This window comes from Lontra canadensis, unplaced genomic scaffold (assembly GCF_010015895.1).
Source record: "Lontra canadensis isolate GAN:19392208 unplaced genomic scaffold, GSC_riverotter_1.0 scaffold15, whole genome shotgun sequence".
NCBI lineage: Eukaryota > Metazoa > Chordata > Mammalia > Carnivora > Mustelidae > Lontra > Lontra canadensis.
In genome coordinates, this window is record NW_022631009.1 from 24,938,473 (window position 1) to 24,962,255 (window position 23,783).

The 23,783-nt window shown below is 46.0% G+C and overlaps 1 protein-coding gene across 3 annotated transcripts in view; it reads left to right on the forward strand.

Annotated features, from left to right (window-relative positions):
* The first annotated feature begins 5,647 nt into the window (after positions 1–5,647).
* GEM (GTP binding protein overexpressed in skeletal muscle) overlaps positions 5,648–23,783 on the forward strand; it is a 22,512-nt gene continuing 4,376 nt past the window's right edge. The window contains exons 1-2 of one of the 3 annotated variants that reach the window (XM_032858698.1): positions 5,648–5,744; positions 17,193–17,532. In XM_032858698.1, coding sequence (XP_032714589.1) covers positions 5,727–5,744; positions 17,193–17,532 — 358 coding nt within the window. In that variant the 5' untranslated portion in view covers positions 5,648–5,726. Of the gene's footprint in view, positions 5,745–10,441; positions 10,460–15,783; positions 15,843–17,192; positions 17,533–23,783 lie in introns of those variants that run through there. The other 2 variants (XM_032858700.1, XM_032858699.1) reach the window with 2 other exon arrangements.

Consider the following 23,783-nt stretch of genomic DNA (forward strand, 5'->3'; position numbering starts at 1 on the left):
TTATTTTCAATTGTTCCTTTATTACAGAAGTCTGCTATCTTTTTTTTTTAAGATTTTATTTATTTATTTGACAGACAGATCACAAGTAGGCAGAGAGGCAGGCAGAGAGAGAGGAGGAAGCAGGCTCCCTGCTGAGAAGAGAGCCCGATGAGGGGCTGGATCCCAGGACCCTGGGATCATGACCTGAGCCAAAGGCAGAGGCTTTAACCCACTGAGCCACCGAGGTGCCCCCCATGCCCCACTTCTGACCCATAGAACCTGAAAGTAATAAACTTGTGTTGTCTTCAGCCACTTGATTTGTGTTAATATATCACAGCAACAATAGGAAACTAGTAAAGATTTTGGTACCTGAGAGCGGGCTGCTGCTGTAACCAATACTTAAAAATGTTGGAATAGCTTTGGAATTGAGGATAGGGCAGATACGGGAAGAATTTTGAGGTGGCTGGATTGCCTTAGACATACTGATGGTAGGAATATGGATGTTAAAGTCTCTGCTGATGAGAATCGTCTTAGAGAATACCGGCATGGTATTGATGAAGTTCTAGAACATAGGTGAGGTTCAGTGGGGTGAGGTCCGGAGCTGATGACCAAGAAAGAATTCTTGAGACATCTTTTGTGCAAAATGGTGCTTTATTAAAGCACGGGGACAGGACCCGTGGGCAGGAAGAGCTGCTGCCCGGCGTTGTGAGGGATGGCAGGTTAGGTACCATGTGGTTGGGGGAAGGTGAGGGAAAGGGAGGTTTCAACGGAGCTTTCATATGCTAAAGAGGGCCTACATGGTATGGATACTGGAGGTCTTGCCTGCGTTGATCAAGGTTGTCTTTCCCTTTTAGCAAGCCATTAACATCAAGATAGTTGGGAGATTCCTAAAGAATGTCACATTTGTCCCACCCAGGAGTTGTGGGGGTGAGGGAGAGATTGCGAGGTGTCAAACTTTTGCTTTGTCCTCAGCCAGCCTTCTGCTCCCTCATCAGCATTAGCAGACTGCTAATAGGAATCTGGGCTTTAAGGACACTTCTGGTGAGGACTCAGAGGGAGCTGAAGAACACGTTACTGGAAGCTGGAGGAAAGTGGATCCTTGTTATCTAGTGGCAGGAAGGTTAACAGGCCTGTGACCTGCGTTTCTGTGAAAAGCAGAGCTTGGCAAATGATGCACTTGGATACTGAGCTGAGGAGATTTTTCTGCAGAGTGTTGAAGGTACAGCCTAGTTTCTTCTTGCTACTGATAGTAAAATGCAAGAAGAGAGAGAGAACAGTTAAACAGAAAAGCCCCAAGACTTGAGGTTTTCAAAGGGAGCCTTTTGGCCTATCCAGATTGCAAATGAGTGCTAAAATTGAGAGATTTGGTGTTTGGAAAGCATGCTCTTAAGATCAAGCGGAGGGTGTGGCTATATGACCTTTTGTTAATATCTCAGAAAGATCAAAAGGTCAGAGTATTGAGTTACACAAAAGACTACAAAAGGGGAATGTTTCTCAGCCATTTCAGTGAAAGCAAAAACAGAGATGGGATTACCTAGCAAAGATCTGTGGACAACCCCTTTTGCCTAACAGAGCAAATCCCAGCGACATACATGGGAGACTTCAGAATGTTCTTGATAATTTTATACCTGCAGAAGAACTGTCGGCTTGGACTGAAAGGGACAGAATGAAATGAGAAAAGGCTATTGGACCCCCTGAGATTCTAGAGGTGGGAAACAGGCTGATAAAACTACTCAGCTGCAGGATTGCCTGGGAGGCTCAGATGGTTACGGATCTGACTCTTGATTTTGACCCAGGTCATGATCTCAGAGTTGTGAATGTGAGCGCTGTATTGGGCTCTGTGCTGGGCGCGGAGTCTGCTTGGGATTCTCACTCTTTCTCTTCCTCTGCCCCTCCCCAACTCTCTCTCCCTCTCTAATGCAACAAAATAAAACAAAACAACTCAGTTGTGAATGTGGATTGCATTTCCAGAAAAGGGAAGGGCATGTAGATGGAGAAGAAGTAGTTGTGAGTTCCTTTCCTAGACTTCGGGTGTGACCAGCTGCAAGTATGCCTGCATTCTTTTGGTAATGGATTGTGGCCGTACGTGCTTCCAGATGTTGTGGAACAGAACATCAGTTATATTTACAAGCAGTTTATATAATCATATCTACAAGGATTCATGTTGTTTTGATGGTGCTAGAAACTGGTATGGAGAAGGAGCACACTTTTTCAAGGAGATGTCAAAATTATCCTCATCCAAGCTTAGTTATTTGCAGGAAACAAGTTTTCATGCCAATGGAAGTAGAAAAAAGGGAAATATAACTGCATAAGAAAAGAGTCGATCAAGACGTTAGTACCATAGTTTTAAAAAGTACTAGCAGTTTCCATTTTGAAATTTGTCTTTCACCTAGCTGGCAACTGATGGGCTGTATTTCTGAAGACTTGTGTATTTACTGGATAGCAGACTTGAAATATTTTCTATGTGTGCCAAACTTTATACTAGGTGCTGGGTATCTTATGCACTAGAGCTCATAAGATATGTACCTCTTGTGCAGACTGTAATATATAGCTACAAATTCCTCCCATCTCTATGTCCTCTTTCCTTAGCGAGATGACTTTGCCTCTCCTTCCATCAGTAGGTGAAGTCTAATTTCCACCATCCTGAATGTGGCTTGATCTCGTTATTCATTTTCTCCGATGGAATGTGGCAAGAAAGACATTTGTGGGAGTTCTCAGCTATGAGAGTTCCAGGTCTTGCAGCCTCCGGTCTTGCTTTATTGGAATTCTGCTCCTGCTATGGGAAGAAGCCAAGGCCAGCCTCCTTGGTAGTGAGAGACAACATGGAGACAGGGAGAAGCCCAGCTAAGAGCCAACACTGACTTCCAGTCATAGGAGTGAAGCCATTTTGGATCATCTAGTCCTGCCTGAATTGCCAGCTGATGGTTGTGACACGAGTAAGCCCAAATGAGAGCAAGAAAAGAATCACACATCTGAGTCTAGCCCAAACTGAAGACCCATAGTATTATGAGCTATTAAATTAGAGTTGTTTTAACCCACTGAGCCACCCATGTGACCCATAAATTATAGTTGTTTTAAGCCACTAAAGTTCTGAGGTGGTTCGTAACACCATAATATGTAACTGCTGTGGAAGGGCTCACTGACCAATGAGTGTATCTCCAACGGCTTTTTCATTCTAAAAGATTTACCTAGAAACTCTATATTTAGCTTTGCAGTAATTCCACTCATTGGGTTTCTTACATTCACATATTATATTTTGTCTTTTTGTCCTTTAGGCCAGGTTGTCTGGATATCATGTGCTACTTTTGGATTTTGTTAATAAAGATTTATTCAGTTTTGGATCCACTGTCTTAAAGGAAATTACATTGGGAACGTGTTGGACTCCTTGGCAAAAGATGTTTTATACTAAACCAGGAGGGAGGGAACTGTGTCAGGGAGGGAATATCTGAATTGGATTTGGGTTCATTGCAAGAAACAGGGCTCTAGTTCTTGGTAGGTCACATCTCTTGTCTTCTGAGCCTGAGTATTCTAGAGTCCTTCATCGGCGCTAGAGTGCGACGAGAGTGATTCTGACCTTCTTATGGAAAGAGTGTATGAAGCTGGATCTTGCTCTCCTGCTCCACTACCATTTAAAATAGTATTTTACTTTTCAGGGATACAAATGAGCCCTCCCCCGCGCACCCCCCCCCAACCCGGCACCCTAAAGCAAATCTTAATCTTGCTGCACAGGGAGGAAAGATTGCTCTGCTGTAGTTATCAATCAGATAAAATTCAGCATACCCTAAGGGAGTTTTCCCTAGCAAGAAGCCCCACCTGGGCTGGGCTGTGAGCTTGTCTCTAGTGGTGGATGAGAAAACTTCCTGTTGGCAGGGAATCACTTCTTTGGTACAGAGATGCGCTTACCAGTGACTGGATGCTTTAGGTTATAAATGAATTGGAAGCTGGGCTTGTATCTAGGAGATCAAAATATTTAGGTTCTTTTATGCAACATGATGTGTCTTTTTCTTCATTTCCCACTGGTTCTTGGTGATGTATTCTTTCCTCTTACTTTATGTTTGCATGTTACATTTCCCCTAATTTATGACAAGAATTGAGGCATTGTAACATTTAATATTAATTGGCTCATATTTCTGACTACAGGGCAGGAGAGAGAGAATGGTGCTTGTCTGTACTTGTTTAAATAAGCAGTTTACAGAGGATTTTACAAGAAGAATTGCAATCTTACCACCAAGATCATGAGGTCTTCGTCACCGAGAAGTTATGTAGCAGTCTTAAATGATTTTGTGATGCAAGAGGAGGGTTTTTTTTTTTGCTTTAATCTATCAGGTACTTACCCTATTTTACTTTCTGATTCTCAGAAGTAGGTATCTGAGGAGAAGGCGGCTTATTAAAATACCAATTGAGGATACAATAGTACACTGAATAGAAGAGTAGTGATTTTATTAAATATCTAAGAAATGCCAAACTAGTTCTTGTTTGACAATTTAAAACGCCCATAGAGATTCCTTAAGGAGCTCATTTTCTGTCCAGAGAGTATTTGGAGATAGGATAGGTCTTTTATGATTTCAGTGCTAGAAGTTCGTTACATTTTTTGAGGAAAGCTGCCAGGCCCTGAGCTCTTTTCTGGGAAAAGTGGAAGCAGACAGTTCTTTATTTTTGGTTTCTATTCTGTAGCCTGTAATCCTACTACCCTGGCTACTGTGATGGGACCAAGGACTGATGGACTGATGGGTTGACGACTGACCCAAAGAGAGCTACATGACAGTGGAGATCCAATCCAATATACTTTTCCGGAGAGCAAATCCCCTTCCCTCAGAGAGATGATGGCGGTAAAGTGGGAAAGAAGCCCAGAGACATGGAGACAGGCAGTAAGGAGAAGCCATGGAATAGTAGTTGCTAGAGGTGAGCAGAAGCCACGAGGTAGAAAATAAGAGAATGGAGAAACTTAGTTAATGTAGACATTACCAGCCTGGGCCACTACGAACCAGTGCCTGAGGACAAAGAACAAGCGAAGCCTCTATGGAGAGATGACAGGATGGCCAGAGACTAGTAGACACTTTCTGTGGTGTCGCGCAACTCACAGCAGTCCCTTTTGTTCAAGAATGTCCTTCTTTCCCACCCTTACCGCTCTATGGGCGGCTCCTGCTCCCTTAGCCCCGCCTCCTCCTTAGCCCCGCCTCCCAGGCCTCACTGGATTGGACCAAGGGTGGCCGTTTCATACAAGCGGAACCACTGAAATGATCTTTCCTGGCACTTCAGAATTGGGACTCAGAGATCGTCTGTGTAAGCCTGTGGCTGGAACAAAGGGACACAGAGCCATGGGATGGGAAGACAAAGCTGGTATGTGGAGAGAAAAGACAGAAACAGATGTGTAGTGAAAAGCAGATACCGAGAGGCCATGTGCAGAGAGGGAGAAAGACAGTACGGGAGTCTTGGCTTCGGCTAGCTTTCATTTCCTGGTTCTGATCCCACAAAGAAGTCCCTTAGGGCCTCAAGATCCTTGTATTTTTACAATGTATACCACCATTTTTTTTTTTTTTTTTCCCATTAAGGTGGTTTGAGGTAGTGTCCTGTGTTGTCAGTGAAGGGTTTCCATGAGAACATAGAGCTGGTGTGGTGACCTGAGTGACGTTTGTGTTGTCCCTGAAGCCCAGCAGGGCAGCTGTCAAGATGGTTTCTTGTATCTCTTCCTACAAGCTCCCAGGAAAATATGCCATCTTCTTGCAGTCTAGAGGGGACTTATAAGCATGCCTGGAGAATGTGACATAAGAATGGGGTATAGAACTATCGGAGTTAGATCTTCAAACACCAAATACCAATTTTTCTTTGAGAATATTTTTGCTATTTTCTCTTTTCATTACCCTTTACTTTATGTGTGTTTGTTTTGGGAGGGCAGAGACTCTTTCAGTGCAGTGGTAATGGGGGAGACCAACACTTAATTTCTCAGGTTCAGGGATTCCCCATGTGAAGTCTTCCTCTGATCCTGCCCATCTGTTCTGACCCGGCTTGGGATTCTTGGTGCACAGAGGCTTCAGTATTGAATGTGGGTTCAATAATTGTGACTTTATTGAGGACGAGGATTGCGTTGCTTTCATTTGTGTACCCAAGAGCCTGGCACTTGACCCAGTGCTTAATAGGCCCTTCATCAAAATTTATTGAGTGAAAAATGAAATAAATCATTTTTATCAATGGCAATTTGAAGATACAAAAAACAATATAAAATCTGAAACCAAGCCACTCGTTAGATTATAAAACCTGAGCATACAAATGAATTGATGCATAATAAAATTCTTTAAGGTGTTAATTAGGAGGATGGTCTCTTTGCTCTGCAATTTCTTAACTAACCCTCCAGGTATGAATTCCCTAGTATGGGTACATCAATAAGAATATTGGGTCTATGTGTCATTTGCAAGGAGCTTGCTTTTCGCAACCCCAGACTGTGCTTTAATTTTGAAAGAAGAATTGCAAGCCCAGTTGCCCCCAAGTCATGTGTCACTCCTGCTGAATTCCCCCCAGGGAAGGCTTCACAGTGTCTCAGAGGCTTCTACTCAATTCGCTTGTCAGAGGAACATTTATAGTTTTCATATAAATTTTAATGGGAGGAGACACCTATTGCCCATCCAATCGTGATGTTCACATTGGGTATAGATGAGAATCTGGCTGAGTATGCACTGTATTTGCTGTTTATCGGATGTTCAGAAAAATAACGTAGACCACGGACAAAGAAGTGGGGAGGAGTGAAGAAGGGAGTGGGGAGGAGAAGGTGGGTGTTCGGGCAGGAAGCCCGTCTCTGTCCCAGTGGGTGGTGCTGTATGTTGACCTGTCCCTCCTGGGTGTTGTGGGTGGTCCCAGTGGATCCCAAGCCTCCCTCCTCCCTCTGAGAGCACAGTCAGTGAGCCTTGCCAGCTGCTTAGCTCCATTTTATGGAGCTGCTCTCTCATAAATTTGGTGGGTGCCTCTTGCCCCTTGTATGGGAAAGGGTAGGTATGCGCCTACATGCTGTGGCTTTTGTACCCATTGGCCTTCGAAGCTATTTGAGAGAGAGAGAGGGAGAGAGCAAGCACAGGGTTGGGAGGGGCAGAGGGAGAAGCAGATTCCCACTGAGCAGGGACCCCCCAACACAGGGCTCAATCCAAGGACCCCAGGATCATGACTTGAGCCCAAGGCAGCCGCCTAAGCAACTGAGCCACCCAGGGGCCCCTCCTCAGTTTTTTTTCTTAACCCCCAGCCATGTACAGGGACTGTCTCTTACACACCCTGTATTCCTAGAGACCAGCATGTAATGGAGATTTCAAATATCTTTGTTGAGTCGAATTGCCCTGATGGTTCCCAATAACTTATTTTGGCTTAAGTCCATGTTCTCTGGAATCAGAAGTTGGGGTTCAAATCTTAATTTTACTAGTTCCCAGCTGTGGATCCTTGGACAAGTTATTTAAACTTTCTATGTTTCAGTTTCTTCATCTGCAAAATGGTCATTAGGATTGTCCCTACCTCGTAGGGAAGTTGGGAGAATTAAAAGAGATAAAGTCACCTTCACAGTGCCTGGCATAGGGAAAGGTCTCAGTAAATGTTAGTTGATATTATTCTCATTAATGCGTTGAGTATTATTTCATTTAAAGGCTCATCTTAAGTATCACTACTTAAGACTAATGCAGTCTTTCTCAGGCACTCCAGCTGGAAGTGATCTCATTCTTTATTCAAACATCCAATATGATTATTAAATGCCAGCCACAAGCCAGGCACTGGGCTAGACACCAGCTGTGTGGTGGCAAATACATCAGAGAGGATCTCCACCTTGGTATAAGTTCAGGTTTGAGGGAGTGATAAACCTCTACCTGTTCTCAAAGTTCTAAACCCATTGAGATATTGACTCAGGAGATAGATGGGGATCAAACTATCAGCTTTATAACCGATTTGCTGGATTGGAGAACATGATGTAGTCAGCCAACTTTAGTTTTCTACAACTTTCCTTACAGTCTTGAACTCATTTGTCTGTCCACTACTTTTGGCTGTAACTAATAGAAAACTTAACTACTGGTGGCTTATTGCCTGATGAAAAAGTCTGGAATGGGGTGACTCCAGGCTGCTTCTGCAGCTCAGGGACATCATTTAAGACCCAGGCTCTTGCTTTTCATCATTCATATGTTGCCTGGTTACCAGCATCCCTCTGTTACTGTCTTAAGACAGTCGCTCCAGCTCCAAGTTAGAGCTGTTCCTATCAGCATCCCAGGGGGAAGGAAGTGCAAGATGGCCATGATGACTTTCTTTTCATTAGTGAGGAAATCCTTGCTCAGGAGCTTTCAGACAGACATCCCTCTACATCATCTTGGCCAGGACAGGATTCCATGCCCAGTCCTCCAAGGAGGGTGTGAGCTTCCCTTGCCCAGCTTAGAAGACTTCATTCTCAGATGCAGGGAATCCTTGGCTAGCGGGCAGAGGGGAGAAAGAATGGCTGGAAGACCATCCCAGTGACTGCCACCCCATTCACGTAGAGAGAGGCTGCAGCCATCCCTGCCACAGCTTGTGTGTCCTTTGCAGGAAGTGGGAGGAAAAACCAGGATGGACCACAGGCAGCCTGGCCCCACTGAGCAAGAAGTAAGGAGACCTGATGTCATATTCTCAGTTTCTTCTCTGATCTTACCAACTAGGAAGGCCATTCCATCTCCACTGCAAGGAGACCAGGGCAAAGGTGTTTCCCAGGGCTGTTTTTCCCCAAGGGAGAGGAGACTAAATTAGGCTCTTGTGCTGCATGAGCCCAGGCAGGCAAGCTGGGAGTGTGGAAGGTTCCCTGCAACAGAGACAGTGTTGTCCCTGTCTTGGTCCTTATGTGCAGGTCCCTCATAGCTTCTCACCACCATTTGCATCAGATCATGCTTCCTGGCTCCTCTCCATCAGTGCCCTGAGCTCCTTGACTGTGCGGCCTTGTATGCTTGGCTGGGTATCCTGCACGGAATCTCACATATGTCCTTGCACATAGTGAGTGCCTGGTACCTGCTTGTTGGATCGCCCAGCTCCGTTGCCTCAGATGGCGACTCATTGCATTCAAGCCTGTTGATGGAGGCCTGGTGGGCCGAAGGGTCACTGTTTGATGTCATAATTAGGGAGTCTGAAATAACAGAGCAGATAAGATGGGGGTGCTGGTGTTCATCTATTCTGTTATTCAGCAGATACATACTGGGTCCTTATTGTGCGCCAGGTTTACTCTTAGGAGCTGGGGTGCATAGGTGGACATGATATTCTCCCATCTTTGAACAGCTCTCACTCTCATGAAACTGACACTTCTGTACCTGTAGATGTGACATTATCCAATTCTGTTCACACACTTCCGGCCACCGCCAGGGAATAGAGCAATGCCAGGATCTGTCCTTAGGAGCTGTGGAGAATCAGAGGCCAGAGTGGTGGATGAGATTCAGACAGATTGTATCTGCCAGTTCCAAGCTGTAAACCCTTTTCCCCAATCTCAGTTGCCCTATCTGTAAAATGGGAATAACTCTGTACTTTACAGAGTTGCTGTGAAGATTAAATTAGGTAAAGAGTGTCAGGCTGGCCAATGTCACATTGTGCCATTATTGGCTTCACACCTCCAATAAAGGCACGTGCTGATAAAAAGTAACACAACTTGTTTATTTAGAGAACAGAGCCTATGTTTGTTAGTCAAAGATTTTTCTCAGATTTTTAAATCGGTTTTGAAGGAATCTTTAAAAAAATAACAGTAACTTAGATTGATAAACTTTCATCAATTAAGGGCTTGATTCATTAAAAAAAAATCTGGATGATATTCACTGGAGGGGTAAGTTCAATGCTTTCTACCAAAGCTGAAATGTCTTGCTGCCTTCTAAGTGTTGGAGAAACCATCCAATTGTTAAAGATCATAGGGAATCAGGAAAATGTGCAATTAGGAAAACAAAGCGGGAAAATGGGAATACTTATACCCACATATGAAAGGTGTTAACTGAGCATGTCCTCCACCCAACTCTTCATTCTTCTGGTCTTTTTAAGTCTATCATTAAAGAATTCTTGTGTTATTATAACTGATTAAATCAATGCCTTTGCCTTCAGCTGGTTTTGAGTCCTTGGGCTAAATAATCTCAGTGATTTTTCTGTTGCTGGGAGAAAGGAACTCCAGAGAAAACATTGTGTTGGTTGGGAAACCAGATTACTTTGGGCAACTCTTGGAAGATCCCTTGATGGATTTGGTAGTTTCTGAGGAAAGGAACACCAGACTTTATGCTTTTTGAGGACAGGAATGTGGTCTTATGTAACTCTGTGTCCTTGAGACTTGGGATATTGCTTGTAATAATAATTTCTCAGTATATATTTAACTAACACTGTTGAATGACAGTTAAGGTCAACATAAAATTCCAGGGTGACAGTTTTTTTTCGCTAAGCACTTTGATCTTACAAGTAACTGCCTATTGGCTTCTTGGTGGTTTTGAGAAGTCTACTGTCCATCTAACTGTCATTCCCCTCTTTCTCAGAGGTAATCTTTATTCTGAAGTTGGTGTGTATTTTTCTCATTCATGCTTGTATACTTTTACTAAGTGTATTTAACTATAAAATATTAGAGTGGAGTTAATTATAAAATTTTCTAAATAAATAAATATATGTATAAATAAAAGTTATATAAATCATTGCCCTGTAGGTACACTGCAGCTTGCTGTTTCAAATTACTGTTATGATCCTGATATTTATCCGTGATGATACAAGTAGCTCTAAGTCATTCATTTGCACTGCTGCATACTACCTCATCATATAAATATGCCACCATGTGTTTATTCATCAATGATCATTAAGTGATTGCTTTTACAGACAACTATTTGATGGGCATCCTTGTGTCCATCTCCTTGTATAGTATAGAAGATGCACAATTACGAGTAGAATTGCTAGGTTGCAAAGGGTACGTACCAACTTACACCCCCACCAGTAAGTCAGAAGGACCTCCCTTACGTTTCCATCAACACTGGCATTGTCAGACTTCTGACTGGGTATGTACTTGACCCCTACTTTACACATCTGTTCCAGGATTATCGTTCCTTTTTACGGATGAGAAAACTGAGGCTAACGAACGGAAAGCTCTGAGAATGAATGAATGAATTATATGGTGATATTATTTCTCCCACTGGAACTTAAGTTCTCTTGAGCTGTAAGTACCTATTCCTAGCCCTTAGAACAGGTCCTGGCATAAGGTAGAAGATCAGTAGTTATTTATTGTTGAATGAATGAATGAATGAATGGATGGATGGAGGAAGCTGGGCAGAGAACAGGAGCCTCCTCTTGGCTTTCTGAGATACACTCTGCATTTCCTTACTCAGCCAGCAGGATTTTAGAAGGAAGGCTTAGCAAACTCTGCCACTGGAGTGGTAAGGCCAGGCTCAGGCTGAGCGAATGGTGGAGGAAGGGTGAAAGCTAAGAATTTTTCAATGGAAAATTGAATCTGCTCAGCAGGAGTCCGATGAGGCACTGGGGCCAGCGACAGAGGATGCAGCTGGAAGGAGTGTCCATCTGGATCCCATGGGCCGCTGGGTGTTGAGAGGTTATTCTTAGCCATCTTTTCTTCAGTCTTTATTTTCTCTTAATCAGGGCTCTCTTGATTTTGCAATTGGAGCCTTTCCCCCCCTCTGTAAAGCAATGATTTTCCATATAGTAATTCTTTCCTTCTTTAGACTTCCCGGAGGGGGTGGGTGGTTCTTTTTGTGCTCAGACGCTTTGCACATTGCCTCCCACCCAGCTCCTCCCGAGTGCTTTTGTGGCTGGTGGAGGCCTATTATGTGAGCTGAGTATTTGACCCCATCTCCTTGTTTGTTTCCAGAGAGCTTAACCATAGCATTCTCCTTGCTAATTATTTTTTCCTAGTAACATCAATGTGAGTACATTTCCCGCCCTTCCTCCTTGTGCCTCATGTGTCCTGAATTCTGCTAGATTAATTTAACTTGAGCCTTAAGAGGCTGCAAAGCCGAGGGCAGGTGGCCCAGCTCCAGTCTTTGGTTCCTGCGTCATAATCATAATCACTGGCATTGACATGGTGCTCTGTGGTTGACAAAGCACTTCCACACTCAGTAGCTCTCCAGAAAGACAGAAGTCAAGGTCTCTGGGGTCTGGTGATATCCCCAGCGTCTGTGTGCCTAGGAAGAAAGGCCTGGGATTGAACTGGCTTTTCTGATGCTGAATCCCCTCCTTGTTGTTTGTTACAGCTCTTGCAGGCCTTACAAAGTCAGATTCCCTTGGGGCCAGGTATATAATCAAATGAGGGAAGTTGGCTGGGGTAGAATATTGTAGGGGTTAATGAGGACTATGGAGAATTGGAAAACATGCCTTGCCTAAAGGCAACAAAATACAGTACATTTAAAAAGCAATTAAAAAACCCATTTATCACCTCCTCAATGCCCAGTCTGCAGTCTACCTTCTGCTGGTGGAAAAGAGAGAGCCTACGGATGGTGTCTCCTTTGCCACTGAGTAGCATGACTTGTTGGTGTGGGTAGGCATCCCTTGGTTGCAGTAGGTGTCCAGTGTCTTTGAGGCAGTATGGTATGGTCAAGGTTAAGTGATTCTCTTGCTTTTAGGGTCGTGTTACCGACTGAGGGATGTACAGATCTTGGGTCCACCCATCATCTCACCTCTCTCATAGTTTTCAAGGGATGAGATTCAAAATAATATCATATTTAATGGCAGTGTGGGTCCCGATGCCCCAACCCACAGCCCTTGTCAAATGTTCTACTCCTTCCCCATCCCTCTCTACCGGCTCTCATCCTTTTTTTGAAATCATGGGACTTGGTTGCTCAGGTCTATGTTCTGAGAGAAAGAGTGACAGTGACAGAGAAGTAGTCAAGGTCTTAAAAGAACCCCAAGTTCATGTTCTAATCCAGTGAATGAGGCCCAAAGAATAGAGAGGAAGAAAGCCTGACTATTAGTAAAATGTGGCCCAGTGAAGGTCATGGGCTTTGGCCAATCATATAAAAACTTCTCTTTTGAGAGGAGTTAGGGGGAGGGCATGGTCTGAGGTGCCCACATGGGACTGGGGCTGAAGTGTATTCCCTCCTCTGAGTAGAACAGGTTGAGATTGTGGCTCCAGACAGCACAGCTCTGCTGCCTACTAACTGTGAACTTGGCCAGGTGATTTCACCTCTTTCCTCATCATCTTCATCCATCAAACATGGGGAAGTGCAGTGGTGATGAGGGTTAACAAAGATAAGTCATGGGTATTCAGTAAATGTTAGTTATTTTTGTTTTGAGTTCTGCCTTCTAGTGATACTCATCTTCATGTTAGTTAGAACCCAAGGTAGCCTTCTAATGCTGCCAGAGGGAATATGGAGGGAATAATTCATAGAACAAGAAACTACAACATTATGCCAATATTTTCCTCTTCAGAACTTGCCACTTGTCCAAATGCCCTGATTCTACCTTTTTTCTCTCCAGTTCCATACCCTCAGATGGTCCCAGTGAGCTGGAATTCTGGACAACGTAGCTGGGATTCTGCTGGCTAAGATTTGGCTCTCAAATGTGCTTTTTGTGAGGTGTAACTGTGATTTTTGTGCAAATACTCCAACTTAACTGACATTCAGTTGAAACTTTTGCTAAGTAGTTGTTTTCCCATCTGACTTTTTGTGGAACAGAAAATTTAAGAAGGCAGATTATTTTATTCAAACACAACATTGCTGTACTTACCTAATCAATAGTGTCCTGAAAGCACCCTCTCCCTAGGCCCCACCAATCTTTAGAATTTGTTTTCTTTGGTGTGCCTCACTTATAACAATAAAAAAGTTCATAGTAGATAGTGCCTAGGCATGGAATCAGGTTCTTGTTAATGTGAAGAATTAGGTTCTTATCAGTGGCAAAATTTGCACTGAGATGATGTATGACATGCTTATAGACTCTGACTTATTCTTAGTTTTTAGCCACATAATGTTTCTCTTGAGACCAGTTGACAGTAGGAGTTTCAGTATGGTAAAACAAAAAACAAAAACAAAAACAAAAACCCACACAAACAAACAAACATGGTAAATTCTGAAATGCAGGTAATTCATGAATTAGGTGTTTTAGTACGGAGTCAGCTATATACTCTTGGATGATCTCTTTCCCTCCCCCAGACAAGCCCCCCACCTCCTGCCCAATTTTCTCCTTTCCCCACATCTGTGGCCATCCTCTCCTGCTTAAATCCAGATGGAAAACTCAATGCTAATGAAGGGCACCATCCAGGACATTGTGATACCCAGGTTCTAGTTCCAGCTCTAGTTACTACCAACTGAGTGGTAGTCATCCCTCTCGGTCTCAACTTCCTTATGTAGAAAGTAGGGTACTGGGGCTAAGGCAACTAGGACTAAATGAGCTCTAAATTTTTATTACTCCGTGGATCCCACCTTTGCCAGCTTGGGGCCTGGTAGGTCTCAGCAGCTGGTCACTTGGATAATCCCCAAAGCAGATAATTGCATGCAGGATAATTGAGAATATGGACTATAATCACAGCAGAGGCCAGCCACTCAAATAGATGCTAGGGCCTTTGGCTGCTTCTTGGAGCCACCAGCCAACCCAGAGATGAAGCTGGCTGGAAAAGTGGATGGGTATGTTGGAAGGGTCAGTGGCATCTCCAAACACAGCGTCTGGGAAATGCCCACGTCCCCAGAAAGAGGTCACTGAAACCTTTCAGCTGGTGGTGCAGTGCAAAGAGCCGGGCAAACCAGGTAATCCTGACTTTGCCACTAACACCAGCTGCATGACCTTGGGCAAGCTCTTTTGGCCAAGTGTCATTTTTCATTTTTCTCCATAGAATGGGGGTAGCAATATATCTACCTTGCAGAATTGTAGGATTGAGTACTGCGGAGGCCTAACAGTACCTACTCAGTATAGGTACTCAGAGGTACTTAGTAAATGATGGTAGTGGTAGTTACTATTTATCCCGTACCCTTTATTCACAGGAGTCTCGGGGTAGGGTAGGGTGGGGTAAGGGAACGCGGCACCTGTGTCTGGCTCCGGGCTCCTCCCCCCACGGCTGGGAGGCATTGGCTCCGCGCCCCGTGCCAGGGCCAGAGATGCTGCCGACTGAAACGGTGATTAAATCCCCTGACTGAGGAGCCTCGGCATCCTGGCCCACAGCAGGGCCAGCAGCGTTTAGCACAGTCTGCTTGGATCCCCTCATTAAGTTGGTTTTCAGAACTGCCCTTTTCAAGGTCTCGTCCCCTTTCGTCACCTCTCTTCAGCCCCTTCTCTGTGGGTGCGTGCCAGAGAAGGGAAATGAAGCGGTACGGGGCTCTCCTCCCTCGTCCTCCAGAGAGAGGGTGACAGGAGGCAGGAAAAGGCAGCTTTCGGGGCAGCAGATGCGGCCAACACAAGCCCTGGCCCCGCAAGGTGGCTGCGGCCCCCTCCGAGAGGCCAAAGACTCCGCGCGCGCCCTGCCGATCCCTGTTTTTCTGGCAAAGCCGGGGTCCCAACTCCAGCCTGCCTCTCGCTCCATCCTGAGTTCCGACAGCTCGCCAGCGCTCTGCGGGGAAGCGCGATTAAGTGGCGCTGCGTGTATTTTTCCAGCTTCTTGGACCCACCTAGTGAAAATAAAAGCAAAATGAAGGAGCCTGGGATGGAACGGTCGTTATTTTTCAAAAGGGGGAGAGGGGTCACATGAGTAACCGTTTCGGCAAAGTGGCGGCGCGTCCGAGTTTGCTGCAGAGCCGCCCCCTCCCGGCGGGGGCGCTGACGTCACGGAAAAGCCCCGGCGCGGGCCCGCGGGCGCGCTATAAAGCTCGGGGCCGCGGCGGCTGCGGGCGGCGGCACGGACAGCGGGCACGGAGCAAGCACCCGGTGCTCGGCGGTCCCGCATCGCAGCGCGCACGCACGCAGCCACCGCGGACTCGCGGGCGCCCACCCGGCAGAGCCAAGTAAGCGGGCGGTTTGGGGAGGGAGGGTCCTCCCGACGCCGGGGGCAGTGGGCGTTCTCCGCCAGCAGAACTTTCTAAGTTGTCGAAAGAGCCCCGGTAACTTGTGGTCTGCGCTGTGGTCTTCTGGCTGGGGGGCGGGGGCCAGAGTTTAAGGTGCAAAGGATGCCAGTTGTCATCAGGTTCCTTAGTTCAGGTCAGTAGGAGGGTCACCTCCTCCTGCGGACTGTGCGGTCAGAGGGCAGCCCTCACGGATACGTCATGCTTTTTGTTGTTTGAGTGCCTCCCGGCCAACTGAGGCACGGCTTAATGAGATCCAGAAACCGGCTGGTCATTCCCGTTAGTGGCCGGCATGCTGGGGTGTGGTGTGGGTGTGAGTCTGGGGAGGGGCGTCTGCATTTCTCACTCTCACGCATGATCTCGCTTGTTAGAAATGAGAAGGCTTCTACTTTATCTTGTAGCCCGAGAGTACAAACCTCCGTGCAGGGGAATGGAGGCTTGCAAAAGGGAAAGTTGTGGCAAAGTTGTTAATGCCTTTGAGGAGGGTCTTTGGCCTTCTGATTTTCCTCAGGAACGTGGGAATCTGAGCTGAACTGAAGAACTCTTAGAGTGGATGTGGTTTAATGAGAGTGAAGCATTTTCTCTGCCAGTTTGATAGGTCAGAACTGTGAGCCGGTCATTTCCCTGCAGGAACAACAGGGCTTGGGGTTGGGATTTTTGAAACATGATGTCTGTGGGCAAGAGGGCAGAACTGAGGCATAAACAGGAATTCTTTTTTGCCCCCAAATAATAGCTTATTCAGGCAGCTGGAGAGCATCAGGGTGACTTTACTAAACATGGAAGTTCCAATAAGTGCTTGTCCAGGGCTAGCCAGAGGGAGTGATGTCATTGCCACGTGTTTCCCATCCAGGCACAAAAGCCCACTGGATGCTGGTGCAATTAAGAGCCATGTTTAGACAAGAGCAGCTAACCTGGCCAGCTGGTCCCCAGCTCCATTAACTTGTTGCTTTTCAAGCCATCTCCGGAGGCTGCTGGTTCTTCGGGCTGCCTCTGTATCAGTGCTGAGTGGGCTTCCTGAAGGCTTCCTTCAAGATGGAGGAAGCCAGAGGGCAGTGGGTGATGTTTATGGTACTTTTTTCTTTTTGCCAATGACAGTCTGCCTTGGAACTGGCTACTAGCTGAAAGCCTCTTGGATTTGGGGATGGTTTCGTTGGGGTTCCTGTATCAGGGTTACTTGGGTCTCACCCCATCTACTGAGATATCGCTGATGGCTGACTGTGTGGCTGAGCCCCCCCACCCCGAGCTCTCGCTCCCGCTTACTAATGCTTACCTCTTGACTGCTTTGCTCTCCAGGACCCAACCATGACTCTGAATAATGTCACCATGCGCCAAGGCACTGTGAGCATGCAGCCGCAGCAGCAACGCTGGAGCATCCCGGCGGATGGCAGGCAGCTGATGGTCCAGAAAGAGCCCCACCAGTACAGCCAGCGCAGCCATCACTCCGCTGCCCCCGAGGACCACTGCCGCCGGAGCTGGTCCTCTGACTCCACAGATTCAGTCATCTCCTCCGAATCGGGGAGCACCTACTACCGGGTGGTGCTCATAGGGGAGCAGGGGGTGGGCAAATCCACTCTGGCCAACATCTTTGCAGGTATACACGACAGCATGGACAGCGACTGCGAGGTGCTGGGAGGTAGGTGGCGCAGCCCCAGCAGGCTTCTGTCCATCAGCAGTGGTCCAGTCCCAAAGAGTAAGGGGGTGGGTCCAAAGAGCGTGAGGGTGTGTCGTTCATCTGCAGAGTTGGGAATGGCAATTATGCGTCCTTGGCACTGGCTTGGGAAGCTGAGGGCCCAGCAAAACCCTGGCATGGATCCTCAGGAGGAGAAAAAGAAAGTGCTCGGTGATGGAACCTGGGCCAGAAAGGGAATTTCTTAGATTCCAGCCCTGCAGGGACTTGGGGGGTAGACTGATAAAGAGGCAGAGTCAGAGGGTCAGGCTCCCACCTCTGGCTTTTGCCAACTCTGAGCTGGACTTTACAAGAGCTCAGTGTAAGCACAGCTTTTTTTCACGGTTGTACCTAAAACCAAACCGATTTGAAAAACTATTAGGGTGGATTCACCAGCTTCCACAATTATTAGAGTCTTTTGAGCATATAGTTTATCTATATTTTGGAATAGTCCAATATTTAAAAAACATTAAGTATAACAATGGTGATACATATGTTTGTAGAGTCTTACAGGTTTTCAAGATAATTTTCCATGTACAATGTCACTTAAAATATTTACTGTTTAAGACTCGCCTATTTTCAAAAATGGATTTGAAGTGATGTAGTCACAAAGATGCACATGTTCCTCAAATACATGTAAAGCCTGGCACTGTATTCTGGAACATGATATGAGGATCCTAATTGATCATCAATGGTATTCATACAGTGGTTTTCAGCCAAAGCTTCCGTCTTAGTATACATGACTAGGGGAGCTGCAGGTCCTTATCTGCAGCTATACACATAAGGGAAGAACCTTCCAGTGCTTGCCTGATGGCATGGTCTGTCTGTATTCCCACTTGCAACCCACAGCTGAATCACAGACTCCCAGGGTAAGGAGCTGCCTTAGTGATGAGCTGGTTCTGCCCTCTGCTTGACACACCGGAGTCCTGCTCCTTCCTCCCTCCTGTCAGCCCTTTCCAGCTGACCATTTCTTCTTGATTGTCTCCAGGGCCAGGGAGTTGACTGCCTCACGTGGCAGCTTCTGAACTGACGGTAAATGATGACTCACTGATAGGACGTTGATTTCTCTCCTCACTCTGGACTCTCCGGGACCATAGCTAAATGAGAGTCAAGGAGAAATAGGGTCCATATTGGAAGGCTGATTTTCTTTCTCTGTACAGGCTGGTGGGTGACTGTCAGTATAGGAGAAGGGGAGGGAGGATGGATATCTAGAATGCACATTTGCAACGGAAGAGGTGCTTTTTGGGTACCTTATATCTGCTACTGTTTATTTGGGTACTTACAAAATTCCTGTACTCATAGGGGTAAACTGAGTCCCAGGGATACCAAGTGGCTTACCTAGAATCAGTGGGGTAGCTGGAATTAGAGCTCAGGACTTTATCTTAGTTTGGTGGTGGTCTTCTACTGCCATTGACAGGGAACCTGCCATGTGCCAGACACTCTACTGAGTACTTCTGCTTAGTTTTTACTGATAACACAAAAATTGAACCAATTTTGTATTAATATCCCTATATTACAAGCAAAAAAAATGGAGGCTTATGACATCCCGTAACTTCCCCAGGGTGATAGAACCAGCCCATGGTATGGCTGGGAGTCAGACCTGGTGTGTGCTTTCACTGTGCCCAGTGGCTCCTGGGTTTAGCGTCCACGTGGTGTTAGTATCAGGCACAAGCCTGGCTCGGTGTGAGGCTCTGGGGTTCCCAGTGATGCTTAGGAGGCAGTATCCCCTCTCAGGAAGGAGTGAAGGGTCAGTGGCTGTAATTCAGAGCAGGGTGAAATTGATGAATACCTTAAGAAGTAACAGTAAAGTGTTTGGGGAAATTGATAGAAGGAAGAGATCAATCAGGAGTTTTGTTTGTCTCTTGAGGGAGGTCTTGAAAAAGTTAGTGGGTGGCAGACTTTCAGAAATGTTGGTCCATTAGAGTGGAGTGGTTCTTATCTGGAGAGTGGTATCCCTGTTGGCACTGAGTGTTGAGAAGACTGACTCATACCTGGAATTTGGGAAGGCAGCCTTAATATTTGGGAGGACTCTTTGTTTAATGTGGGGAGGGAGACGGAGAATCCTTTCCTTATCTCCTCAAACAGAGAATCTTCTGCAAGAAGCTTCTCCGTTGACCAATCCTTTCTGATGTGTCCTTTTTGAGTAATTTTTATTTTGAGTTATTTAATTTTAATTTTGAGTAATTTATACTGTCTAGGATTACATCTCTTATCTGTAGGTAGCTGTTGGGATCACTAGTGGCTTCATGTTTCCAAAGAAGAAGGTTTTCCAAGGCATGCCCCCACATTGTTCTTTTTTCAACATTAACCATAAAAAAAAATTCCTCTATACAATATATTCTCATCAGAATTTCTTCAAATAAAGATGGATGTTGTTACAGCTATATTGCAATAATCTTATGACTCTCTCTACACATTTGATGCCATTCATTTATTCATTCCTTCATTCATTCCTGAATAGTTACTGGATATATACCATGGAATTTGGTGAGTCACAACGGGGATGTGAAAAGAGGCCTAGGGCTTCCCCTTGGAGATGCCTACAGTATGTGCCATAGAGACAGATCCACCCCAACTGTACATCAAGATCGGGTGTGATGAGTGTCTTGAAAGAGGTAGGAGGACAGTGCTGTGAGAAATCAGAGGAGAACAGATTACTTCTGGCTGTAGAAATCAGGAAGGGGTTCATGGAAGAGGTGGTCTCTGAGCTGGACCCTAAGGACGGCTGGGGTTTGGAAGCCCTGAGATGGGTGGAAGGGACAGCACCTGTACACGGAGAGTCTGGAGGGAGCGATGGACTCCGGTCTGTCAGTGTGGGTTCGGAGCCCCGCTTTGACCCAGATGTAGCTGAGCGCTCTTGCACAAGGGACTGACCCTCCTCAGACTTCCGCATTAGTGAAACAGGGACAATCCCTGCTTCACAGGACGTCAGAGGAGTCAAGGAGAAAACATATACTAAGCCTGTGGCCCTGTGCCGGGCATGTAAGAAGTATGGGTTGAATGTTAGAGCTGATTCTGAATCTACCATTTCCTTTCCCTGGACTTAATCTTTCCAAACCGGCACTTCGGTTGCTTGTAGCCCCGTCCACTCTCCTGGTCTTGGCCAGGGCCCCTTGAGATGCCCCAGGAGGCGAGGACGGTGTTCCTAGAGCAGGTGTTCCTTCAGGACTCCTTGGCGTCTCCTGGGCTAGGAAAGCTGAGAGCAGTTGAGAGTTTTGGGGGAGAGGGATGTTGGAACCTCAGAGCTTTCAAGAGCCTGCAGGAGCCCATTCCAGCGTGAGAGAGAACACCCCTGCAGGTTCCACACAGCGTTTGAACCAATCCTGGACTGAAGGTGGAGGTCAATGGGGGTCAAATGAAAGACAGGTTAAGGTATGCTAATCCAGGGAGGATAGCTACGGTCACTCAGTCATTGAAGCTCCGTCCCACCCCCTCAGGATGATCTCTCCTGTTACACACAGTGTGCAGGTGCACCCCCAGATGTCATCGAGAGCACTGGAGAAATGAGGTCTTCCTCAGACCCAGGATACTGGAAAGCTCTACAGGCCAATCAGCCTCAATCCTTTTCCCACACCTCTCAACCCAGGGCAAATTTCAGTGGACTCTTCTAGGAATCGTACCCTTTTATTTCCCCTCTCCCCTCCCGATTAGCCCTTGAGAAGGTTAAAAAAGTGAGTGACAAGGGGAGGAAGAGAAACTAGAGCTCCTAGGGTGTAGGCAGGGCCCTCTCCTGGTTAGCAGAGGGCCAGGAAGCAGGATGCTTTGAATGTCTGAAGAATCCGTGTGCGGGGGGAGCCAGAGGCAGTATATAAACCTGGGTGTGGGGCCTACCCAGGGAAGCAGGGTGGAGATCTATTGTCTCAGACTGGTGGGTTTGCTGCACAGTGATTTTCAGGCAGGGGTGGGTCCAGGAATCTTTCAGAACAGCAAAGCAGTTAGGCATCTACTTTTTAAGGTGTAATCCGTAATCTACTTTTTTTTTAGGCTGATGTTCTGGTATCTCTCAAACCAAGGGAAAGTTTGGGTTTGCTTTTCCCCTAGCTATTACAATGTAGTATTCGTCTCTTTGAACTGCAGGGGGCCAGGTGAGTCCCTTGTACCTGCTTTTGGGAGGGAGGTGGTAGGCTGAGGACAGAGAAAGTTTGTTTTGTATTTCCTGGGCACAGGGAAGACTTTGAGAGAAAAGAGAAGTCCAAGGTAGCAAGGGGCAGTCAGCCGGCCCCCCTCTGTGCTGCTCAGGCTCTGACGGGTTCCATTTGGCTGTATAAATATGCCTGTTGAGTCATGAGGCCCTGCACCGCAGGAAGCCAGATTATGTATCCCACTGTGATCCCACTGTGGATGGCAGACAGGATGGGCTTCACAGACTGAATCCCCCAGTGGGTCACCATTACCATTGATTAGAATGATACCTTGTGGAGGCAAGGAGACTGACAGAAAGACAGAGCCATCCCATCCCTCATTAACTTTCTTCTCATTTGTCTGTTTTCCTTCCTTTCCCTCCCCTGTTTTCCATTTCCTAGATGAAGAAACATTTAAACCAGGAGCTTTACTTTTAATAAGACCCTTACTCCTATAAAACAAGAAATGCTCCAGTTTCTCCACTGTGGTGCTTTTAAGCTAGGTTTTAGCTATAGTAGGAAATGCCAAGTATGGCAAGAACCACCTTCCTCCATCCGAACAAGTGATGGCAACAGCTAATATTTATTGCCTTTCTACTTTGGGCCCAGGCTTAACAGAGGTAATTGTCATGCCGGCTTAAGGCATGAATATGGTTATTAATCCCATTTCACAGATGAAGAAACTGAGGCCCAGAACACTTAAATGGTCCAGAGCCACATATTTAAAAAGGGATGGCATCCAGATTCTAATCAGGTTTGCTTGTGCTTATATCCCCAGTGCTATAGTTCTCATTCATCCATTCACTCCATGAGGATTTGCCTACCCGCAGTGCTGAGCACTGCCCTGGGGGTGGGGGGTGGGTGTAGCAGTAAACAGCACAGATGCAGATCTCTGCCTTCACATTCTGGGGGAAAGAGGAGATAATAAAATAAGTTAAACAGATTGCATGTTAGGTACCTATAAGTATGATAAAGAAAAATCGAAAGGGAGTAAGAAATATTGGTAGGGGAGATGTATTGTAATTTTAAGTAGATGGTGAGGGAGCACTTCTCCTGGAAGGAGGTATGGGCTCAAGACTTTTGGATATTCCAGGGAACAGATTTCAGGCAAAAGGAACAGCAAGAAAAATGGTTAAAAAAAAAAAAAATAATCGGGCGCCTGGGTAGCTCAGTGGGTTAAAGCCTCTGCCTTCGGCTCAGGTCATGGTCTCAGGTCCTGGGATGGAGCCCCCTATCCCTGCTGAGCAGGGAGCCTGCTTCCTCCTCTCTCTCTGCCTGCCTCTGCCTGCTTGTGATCTCTCTCTCTGTCAAATAAATAAATAAAATCTTAAAAAAAAATCATTATGAAAATAATGATTTTCAAATGATGAAATTCAAAACAGGAGACCTCACTGTGAAAATAGAGTGGGGATGGGCTCGCTTGTTTGTATGCAATTGATGGGAATCCCCCTTGCAAAATCCTGGGTAACTCAGCCAGCCCTACCCACCCCAACTGATGTCTGTGGGCCGGAGCTGTTCTTGCCCTTCAGACCACGCCCCCTCACCTATACTCAGTCTGTGCTCAAGTGCGGGGAGGAAAGTTTCCTTTACCACGTGGAGCTGGAGGCCGCACTTAGGCTGTACTTACAGGGGAAAAATAAGACTGTTTATTCCTACGGAACTGTGGTTTTTTTTTTTTTTTTTTTTTTTTTTAAGGGAGAAAACCTTAGCCAAGACAGGGATAGACTCAAGGTTTTTTTCTTGCGTGTCTCAAAACGGGAAAAATGTCTCTGAGCCCAAAGCTCCTGAAATTGCCAGTGAATGTCCAGTAGTCACATCCCACTGAAAGGTACAGTGGATTTCCATATAAGGCTTATGGTTCCACTGGGTGGTTAGTGTTTTCTCATGGCATCGTTGAATCCAAGTCAAAAGCTCTCAGTGAATTTATCCTTGAAAATGGTTTTCCTATAACAAAAGTCTAGGAATGGTGAAAACGAAAGCCTTTCACTTTAAGTGGCTCAGTGAGACACATTCAGAAGACATAGGTGTTCTGCTCAGGAAGTACTGGAGGAATGTACATAGAACGTTGTCGAAGGTGATTTAAAAATACTGATTTGC